At 37.3% G+C, this 10,389-nt stretch overlaps 1 protein-coding gene across 1 annotated transcript in view; it reads left to right on the top strand.

Moving 5' to 3' along the window:
- The window catches only part of SORBS2 (sorbin and SH3 domain containing 2), a 224,450-nt gene that overhangs the window by 136,134 nt on the left and 77,927 nt on the right, over positions 1 to 10,389 (top strand). Inside the window, exons 4-5 of the mRNA XM_008574763.1 lie at positions 3,330 to 3,356; positions 3,599 to 3,723. Of these exons, the coding sequence (XP_008572985.1) occupies positions 3,330 to 3,356; positions 3,599 to 3,723 (152 nt within the window). The remainder of the gene's footprint in view (positions 1 to 3,329; positions 3,357 to 3,598; positions 3,724 to 10,389) is intronic.

The raw sequence follows: 10,389 nt of genomic DNA, 5'->3' as shown, positions 1-10,389 counted from the left end.
ATGTGGGCCATTCATGCATACAGTAGGGAATGAGGTGTTGCTTCAACAGTGCCAAATTGTCGTTATTTATAAAAGTAACCACTGAAGAAATAGTGTTAGATTGAACTCTATAGATTGCCACTTTGGAGAGTCAAAACTGGAATATCAGAAATTTCATATCAGTCCACTTAATAGAAAAGACTTAATGTTTCAGAATCAAAATAGCAGAAGAGACTTAATACTTCAGGAATATGAAATAATCTTCAACAATAATAGTGTGTAGTGGCTCTGGGCCATTTTAAATTTTAGATCACTAGGAGTAAGATTTCTGGAGAATAAAGTCTCCTGAATTTTGGATTTAATTGTTACTTTAAAAACAGGCCTCTTTTGTATCAATTGGAGACATAAGTTATGATCCCTTTTTCAGAAAAGTTTTAATTACATTTCGAAGAAAGAAGTCAGCATTCTTTATACCCAATTGCAATCTGTAGTATCTTTCATAAGAACTATTTGACGCAGTGTCTCTATGTAAATCAAAAGGGAGTTAATAAGTATTTATCTCATTCAATATCAGAATCCACAAAAGATTCTGAGCCTCCCTCACTCTGCTCTCAGATCAGATAGTATGAGTCTGTCTTTCTCTTTTCCTTTTACAAGAAGTAAAATCCCAGTGGACAATTCATCATAGCACACATTGATATTTTAAGCCAAAGTTAGAACCAAAACAATGACTATAAAGAAATAATTGAAATACATTTTATTTCACCAAAAGCACTTGACCTTCTAAGGTAACGTTGATAGGAATGGTATGTTGCTGTGTTGAGATCATTGCACCAAGAGTCAGGGTCTTGCCAATATCACCTGCGTGTTTTGTGCCCTTAAGAAAATTAGTCTGTCTGTTTGTACCTCAAGTTTCCTTCCTTAAAAAAATAAATAAATAGAACTTGTCATTTTCCTACCTCCCTGAGAACTTAATCATTTCCCAGACTCACAAGGATTTGTCAGAATTAAATGAGGGTAAATAAAGAAAATCAATGAAAAGGCTTATTATAGTACTTAGAAACACAGTAGGCTCTCACTTAGTCACTTGAATTTAATGAATTTTTAAATTAATTCTTGCAAAGCACTTGAGCCCTCTAAAGAAATGAACTATGAATTAAAAATTATGATAATTTTCAAGAAAAATACAGGTAATAGTAGCAATACAGCACATCAGTTAAGAGGAATTTAAATAAAACTTGAGAGTTGAGATGATGATGTGACAGGTATCACTAACACAGGCACATAAAAACTGTAAAGTTAGAATCATAGAGTTGAAAGGAAAGGACCTTTGAGGGTGTCCAGCACAACCCCTGACACCAAACCAGAGATGTCTTAGCACCTCTGACAGGTAGCCACCAGTTTGTGCCTGGACACAGGCAATGCTCATTGTATTAGGGAAGAGCATTTATAGTTCTCAGTTCTCAAAGAGCCTGTTTATATTCACATGCAAAACAACCAGGGGAAGGATAAACCTATCCCATTACATAATCCTTAAAGTTTCAGAGAGGCACTGATATCTACCAAAGTAAACTAGAAATTAAGGACTTTGATTTTTAGAATCTTAGCTTGATTTTTTCACAGTCATGTTCAAGATTTGAGGCAAAAACAATTTTCCCCATGCATCACCTGCTCAACTTTTTTTTTTTTTTTTTTGTAACCTATATTCTCTTTACTTGACATGGATCCAGGACACTTTCTGTTACCTGTCCAAATCATACATGTCCTCCCTTTCCCAAACTTTCCTGACAGGGATAAAATAAAAGCAGGGGTACGGTGACCAGTATCCATGTGGGAAGGTATTTATCTTTCAGAGTCTCTGAAGACTATAATAAAATAGCAAATTAGGACTGCGTGTGTTAAATATCTACAAATCATACATGTCCTCCCTTTCCCAAACTTTCCTGACAGGGATAAAATAAAAGCAGGGGTATGGTGACCAGTATCCATGTGGGAAGGTATTTATCTTTCAGAGTCTCTGAAGACTATAATAAAATAGCAAATCAGGACTGCGTGTGTTAAATATCTATAACTGGATTTATTTTAAAGAAACTGAAATGTTGTGCACTTCAGTATCCTTAAAGAGCACCCACTTAAAAGTAGACTTTAATCATCAGCATAAGCTGCATTAAAATACTGGTTCATCATGCAGTTTTTTAATCCATGGCCATTTTTCTCCTTTCTCATTTCTCTACACAGTTAATGTCTGCTATGTCAAGCCAGGCCTTTCAGTAGAGGACAGAGGGGAAGCTCATTGATTAGAAAGAATCCATATCAAATATTTTATCTAAAAATCAAATACTTGTGTTTCTCAATCCGGTTTTATCCTTCCAAGTTTACGTGTTTAGATCCAAAATAATTATTCCCCAAATTAGAAGGAAAACAAAGAGCCTATCAGTTCTATCAGGCATTGAAATAACAGCATTTTAATAATAGTCCCAGGAGGCACATAGAAGGAATTCAGGAACTGGATGGCAGGTTAGACTGAATGGCCTTTAGGGACCTTTCCAAAGTTAAGGCTTTATGAGTGTAAGTGAAGTTGACCATGTGGTGTAATAGAAACAAGTGATACAAACTGATGACCTCAAACGTGCATATAGAAGATTCTTGAATGTACAATTCCAGTAAAATTGATAATAAATATACTATTGAGCCACTTTCCAATTGCGTTACCAAAAACAATTTGTTAGTACTAAAACTTATTTCCCACAGCTTACTAGCTGAAAGACAGTGCACTGTATTGTAACAACCCTTTTAAATTTGAATATAAAATGACTTTTAAATGGCAATAAGAAGAAAACTCAAAGTCTAGAGAGTAATAATATGGTAGACACATGTATAATTTCTTAAAGTAGAAAAATGCAAACTACAAATAAATGGCCTCTATCTAACACAAGAGTTAAATGTGGTTAGTAACAGCACGGCATTGAAAGCTAAGAATCTGGTGGTTTAATTTAATGCTAGGAGAAGCATTCATTGTTTGCAGACCAGGTCCCTTTTGATCCTTTTATTTGATATTTAGAGATTCATACATCCATCTTGGGCAATAATAAGATTAAAGTTATACTGCAATATTATTGAGGGCAAAAATCAGTGTTAATTGTGTATTATAGATATTTAATGAATAATATCCTAATCGAAGTAAAAATAAATGCACAAACCTCCCATTAGTACGTTTGATGTACCCAGAGTTTTAGAACTGAGATAACATTAGCAAAAATAATGAATGTGGTTCTTTGCCAAGTGAACTTTTTACTGGGTTATTCATTTATTTCATCCTAGTATTAATGTCAACTTTTTTTTTCTTTCAGGGCATGATTCTCAGTCACCAGACCCAGGTACAAAAAAAATGTTCTGAATAACTGTTACATTTGTTGTGAGTTTTTTGGTCTTTTTTAACATATTCATAGCTACATTATTGACCTCACGTTAAACTTAAATTCCGTATCCTGTTATGCTTATTAAATTAAACTTCTAGTAAGAACACTTAGATTTTGGAAATAAAAATAAATTTTATAAAAAAAAACGTTTAAGTGAACGTAGATATTTTTGTGTCCAATTTGTTTTCCCTTAATAAAAGCTTGGAGATCTTACAATGATCGAAATCAAGACACACTGAACGGAGATGCTACATATTCCTCTCTTGCAGCAAAAGGTTTTAGAAGTGTTCGACCAAACCTACAAGAAAAAAAATCACCAACTCAGGTAATCCTGCACACTCTCGCCTACTGTGTTATTTTAAAGCACAGTTATTAGACCACTGCTGTAGAACCTCTTTCCTAGTTACCTCTTTCCTAGTGTACATATTTTGATACATGTTTTATTTTTAATATGTTTTTGCTATTGTGTTTGTTTTTCTTGCCAGACTTGTATTTACAACATGGAGAACAAGTTTTAAGTTGAAACATTTTTTGTTTTTTATTTTCTGATTAAGCCTGAAAAGTAGGTCAGTTTCTAACCTAGTGTTTAAGATATATTCTAATTCTTAAAAAGCTGACAGCTGATGCTTTGGATTTCAAAGCTACAAGGTCAGCAATACATTATTTATTCAATAAATATGGGTTATGCAACTGTTGATTTTGTTAACTATAATAGAACTGTATAACTATAATGTGGAGGTACTAGTAAAATTATGCCACAAGCATAAAAAGTTTATAAAACAATGTGACTAAATAAACCAATTATATACCTCAAGTTCTAAAAATATGCCAAGAGAACATATGTTCACTTTTAACATAATTTCCTAGAATGTAGATGGAGGCAAACTTTATAATGTAATCTCTTTTAAAAAATGATTTTTCCCCTGCGGACAACTATGGATAAATTTAAATACATTTGAAATGGAATGAAACTTACTATTTAATCTAGCCAGCAACATGTATAGCATAATAAGAAGGTATCCATTGCTTCACCTTCTTTAAGGACAGGCTTGACACAGTTTTCCTTTATGACTAACTTTGACTTTCTCTCTGTTTTTTCTTCAACATTATTTCTTTCTCCGAATGCTTTTTGCAATCCAGGCACCCCTTCCACCAGTCAGAAAAGAGAGTTTTTACAGCTCCTTGATAACAAAACACACGAAGGGTGACATTTCAGAGCAACTAGTAACTAACATACAAATACCTGCCTGTACAGAGTACTTGACTAACGAAAAACCTCTTCAGGGAGCTATGTATTCTAATGATGATTCCAGCCAGATGATTGTATATTCTGAAGAATCTAATACAACTGTGTCGTATACACAAAAAATCACTAACCCACCACCAGCAGCTTCCAGCTCAGGTCCTGCACTATTTGCTGATATCAATACCCCCTTTGTACAAGAGGACTACATGCAAGATTCTCAAACTCGGAGAATTTCTACCTTGAAACTAACTCATAACCAAGATCTAGGTAGTAGCATCCCCTTTAATACTCCACAGTTTTCCAAACCTGTTGAAGTACCATCATATCTCAAAAGGCCTTGCTCACCACCCCCTAACCCAGTGCCTGAGATACACACAGTGTCTCTTTCCATTCAGATAGCTCCCCTTTCAGGACAGGATCCTGAAAGCCACAAACAGATACCTGAGCTTTCTCCAGAGACTACAAAGATACCACTTCAGCAAGAGAGACAAAAATCTGCAGTTGCCGCGGCCTCTCAGTCCTCAGACTGCCGGGTGGTACATTACATTTTCCAGTCTCTTCTTACATGTGTATTGTAGAGACCCTAACTTCTTTGCCTTGGGCTTCTTATATAACTTGCTGCTTTGTTAGTTTCCAAGCAGAAAGGGAAAGGAGAAAGAAACTGTTTTCCAATTTAAAACCCTGGTAAATTCATCAGTATATTTCTAAATATCTTTTAATTTAAATGTGTGTGTGTGTGTGTACACACACACACACACATAGGCTTTTGCAGGGTCACCCAGCCTGGTAAGGAGCAGAGCCAGGATACAAACCTAGGCAGTCTGGCTGCAGAGTTTGTCCTCTGGGCCAGTATGATGACTCTCATTGTGGAAGTAATTACTCACTAGTGATAAGGAAACATGGAGCTGTGGCCCAATGGGAAATGGGATTCAGGACCCCAGGAAGGTCTGCGGGAGCAAAATCAAGCTAATGCTCTACAGATAGGGCTGTGCTAGTGTCAGAGAGCAGACTTACCTGTCCCAGGAGGTGTCCCTCCAGGAAGCAGGAGTAGAAGAAGTCATAGGAACAGATACGAGTATAACTCATTTGACTCATCTAACATAGTTTGGTTCTTCAAAATGGTTTTATTATGTTTGAAGGCATAAATTTTATGACTTTTTCTTTTCCATGGGTTTTGTTACTATCCAGGCTGACCAGAGACAGTTGGTTTAAATACACAATCCCCGGAGTATCAGCATGATCTGGAAGTTAAGATTTGAGATCCTGTCACTTTTATTCATTCAGCAAATATTTATTAGGCACCTACTATATGTCTAATCTGTTCTAGTTACAGAGCTGGATTTGAAACCATTGATACTTAAAATCTTGTGTGTGTATGGGGGAGAACAAAAATTAATAAAAACTTTAATAGGCAAATTACATATGTTAGAAGGAGATTACTCTATGGAAATTAAATTAAGCAGTGCTAAGCAGATGTGGGGAGCAGATGCCGTGTTAAATAGGGTAGTCAAATAGACTCACTGGAAAGATAGAACAGCTTTAGAGGGTGGAAGAATATTCCAGGCAGAGGGAACATCTAGTGTGAAGGATTTAAGACTGAAGCATGTGGGGTTTTTGAGGACCAGAAAGGAAGCCAGTGGGGGAGGACAGTGAGGCATAGAGTCATGGCTGGTGAAGAGTGTGAAGGATTTAAGACTGAAGCATGTGGGGTTTTTGAGGACCAGAAAGGAAGCCAGTGGAGTAGGACAGTGAGGCATAGAGTCATGGCTGGTGAAGTTGGAGGTAACAGAGGCCAGATGACAGAAGTCCGTGTAAGCCGTTGCAAGGATTCTAACTTTTACTCTCAATAAAATGGGAGTCATCAGAGGATTTTGAGGCTACCACTACTATTATTTACTTATGTTCTAACCAAATCATTCTGGTAGCTCAGTTGAGAACAAACTATAGTGGGGCAAGGAGGAGAGCAGGCAAACCAGTCAGGTAGCTGTTGCAAAAATTTAGGTGAGAAATGATGGTGGCTCAAAGCAGGGCAGAAACAATGGACGTGGTGAGAATCAGACTGTGCTATAATACATAGTGAGTGTGGAGCAAACAAGATTTCCTGGCAGATTGCAAGTGAGATGTGAGGGAAAGAGAAGAGTCAAGGTTGACTCCAACTGGGAGGCTGGAATTGCCATCAACTGAGACTGGACAGCTGGGGGAGGAGCAGGTTTGAGGAGGTTCCCCTGGGAACATGATAACGTTTAAGGTGTCTATGAGACATTCACATGCAGAAGTCACATGTGCAGGTAGATATGAGTCTAGAGTTCAGAAGAAAGGTCCAGGAGGCTGGAGATACAGTATAAGCCATCATCAAAAACCATCAGATGGTTTTTGCAGCTATGAGACTGAGTGAGATCACCAGGGAGTGAGTATAGAGAAAGAGGAATCCCAACAATGGAGCCCAAGTGCACCCCAACATTAGGAGGAAGAACGAGCAAAGGAGACTGAAAGCAGCGTCCTCTAAGGAAGGAGGAAATCCAGGAAAAGGTGGAGTCCTAAAAGCCTTGTGAGGAAAATGTATGGAGAAGAAGGGATGTTTAACTGCATGAATGCTGCTGACAGGGCAAGTGGAAGATGAGATCTGAAGACTTACCATTGACCTAATGGGGAAGGGGACTTTCTTGAAGTGGGTTTAAGAGAAACTTGGAGGAGAGCAGTTGGGTAGTCAGCTCTTTCCAGGTGTTATTTACATGAGACCATTCATCTAGTTATTCACCCTCCCTGAGCCTCGGTTCCTTCATCTGTAAAATGTGGATAATAATAACATTCATCTCACAGAGCTGCTGCAAAGTTTGAATAAGATAATGCATATAAGAAGCTTAGCTCATTCTTTCTTTCCTTCCATCTCTCTTAGCACCCACTATGAGTGAGGACATGGAAAATAACATCATTTTTCCAAATCATGCATCTGATTGAGAGAAGGAAATGTATTTTCAGCAATACTTCATTTTTTTAACTGGTGGATAAAAGTTCATATCATTAGACTAGCAGTTTATTCCAAGACAGACAGCATGTCGTCTTATAATGCTTTGTCAAAAGGTGGCATAAAGCTGTTGCAGTTTTAATTGTCTTTTTTTTTTTTTTTTGGTAAGAACATTTAACATGAGATCTACCTTCTAAACAAATTTTTAAGTGTACAATACAGTGTTGTAAACTTTAGGCACAATATTACACAGCAGATCTGTAGAACATATTCATTTTGGTTAATTGAAACTATATACCCATTGAATAGCAACTCCCCAATCCTTTCTTCCATCAGCCGCTGGCAACCACCACTATACTCTCTGCTTCTAGGAGTTTGACTATTTTAGGTACCACATCTAAGTGGAATCATGCAGTATTTGTCCTTCTGTGACTGGCTTTTTCACTTAGCACAATGTCCTCTAGGTTCCCCCATGTCATAGCATATGGTAGGATTTCCTTCCTTTTTAGGGCTGAATAATATTCTATTGTATGTATACACTGAATTTTCTTTATCCATTTATGCATTGATGGACATTTAGCTTTCACATCTTGACTACTGTGATACACTTCAAGTCTCATTTTCCATGTAATGATCTGTCACATGTTAACCTTTCTATTTTTGATACTTACATTCCACATTCCAGCAAGTCTGAGTAAATGCCAAGCACTGTCAGCTACACATAGTGTGGTTCAGCCAAATATATGCCCCATTATAAAGAATTGGTCTCCTGAGAGATTAGTAAACCCAAGAAATTAAAATACTCTAAGAAGTGAAAAATAAATTTTAGTGTTCTGGAAGTTTACATATTTTTGTGGTTATTATTAAAGTCTGACCATTAGTTTAAGAAGAAAACTACAGGCCACTGTTAGAAATTCTCTTTATATTTGATGATTTTACATATTGTTTTACAAACTGTATATGTTTTAATTTACCTTCTAAAAATAGACCACAAAATGAGGTATATTATTCCCTCTGTTACTGTGTGAACAGATATCCTGTTACTAAAAACATCACATTGTTCTCAATGTCAGATAAATGAAGGTATAAGCCAGACCCTTTGGAAAGACAGCAAAAATCTACACCCCACACATTTTTCTACAGCATTTGGGAGTGCTGTGCCCTTTGTTTCAGGAGGATAAACTTGACCCTTTTCTTATGAAACATCATCATCAATCATCTGCCAAAGCTTCACTTTCACAGCTGCTACTGCACATATGTTAAGGACTCAAAGGGGAATTTTCCTGACTGTCATAGAAGAGAGAGAAAAAACTCATTTCTTTTGCTCCATGGGATCAATATGCAGAAGTTAAGGGATGCACAGTAATGAATAAATGTCAGCAGTGTGGAATGACAGAAAAGGTACAGAACTGCAGATAGAAAAAGTACAGAACTTTCTGGACCATTCTCATTAACACCAGCCCTGATCACTGATGTAGTCCATTAGTATGGCCAACCAACATCCCATAAGTTCTTTTCTGTGGATTTGCTATGCTATTAGTTGATCAAGTTTTTGGAAATTTCTCCATCTGATACGTGTGTGTTTAAATAACTGAACATTACAGAATATTTGGGAGCCCAATGTATATTTAGAAATCATCTAGAATCCCCTCTTCAACGTCTCCCAATAGAAGGGCATTCAACCTCTTCTTGAATACACTTCATGGAGAACTCAGTTACTTTGTGAGGCAGCAATTCAGTGCTTGGGTGATTCTGAGATATAAGTATTAGAAAGTAGTTCTAATACTGAATTATAATCTTTCTTAACTTCTACATATTCATCCCATGGGATAAAAGAGTTGAAGTTTTGTTCCTCTTCTATATGGTAGTTTTCAAATCATCATATTCTGCCCTGCTCCTTGCCTTGTGCAGTGCATTCCTGTGCTTTCCAAGCATTTTAACTTTTTTTAAAAATGGCCCTCATTTCTTGAGAGCTATTACAATACACAGGCACTGTGCTAAGCACTTTACTTACATTATCTCACTTAATTGTCACAAACTTTAGGAGAGGGGTTTTATTAATGCCCATATTTAACACATGGGGAAACTGAGGCCAAGGGAAATTAAACAACTTCCCTACTCCGGTTGGATCTGTCTGACTCCAGATCCACAGCTCTAGCAGTAGGCTCTGATGCCTCTGTTTTCTCATACATTCTGACTCTTGAAACCCATCTTCTGTCAATGTTCTTAAAATATGACTCCTTCTTCATACTCATGATCTGAATACCATGGAGTACAGTAGAAATATTTGCTCCCCTGATTCAGATGCCACATTCCATTAATGTGCCCAAATCTGCGTGACCATTTTAGATCACATATCATCCAAGTCTTGGGCAGAAACTACATGGCTGTCATGATCTCTGGCTAAAAAGGTTTTTATCATGAGGCTTTAGGGCAATATCATATCACTGAAATGCAAGCAGTACAGCCGGGCCTTAGGCGAACTGAGGAATGACCAGGCAGCTACTCTCTCTTTCTCAGTCTTAGGTGCTGCATAGTTCCTTGTCTCTCCTCTCTTAGTTTCTGTCATCTCATTAGTCCAGGTTGCCTGTGGATTTCCATGATAATCTCTGTCTCCTTGCATTTGGGTATCGCACGACTACCTAACCGGAGCCTTCAGTGTTATATAATTCAAAATCCCAGGAGGGAATCAGGGCTCAATTGGCCCACTTTAGTTCAGTTATTCCCCCTCCTAAGCAGTCAACTGTGCCCAGCAAAATGGCTTTGCTGAACACAGACAC

Source organism: Galeopterus variegatus, unplaced genomic scaffold (assembly GCF_000696425.1).
Source record: "Galeopterus variegatus unplaced genomic scaffold, G_variegatus-3.0.2 Scaffold1097, whole genome shotgun sequence".
NCBI lineage: Eukaryota > Metazoa > Chordata > Mammalia > Dermoptera > Cynocephalidae > Galeopterus > Galeopterus variegatus.
The sequence above is the reverse complement of the archived record's forward strand: the minus strand, read 5'-3'. Positions and strand labels throughout refer to the sequence as shown.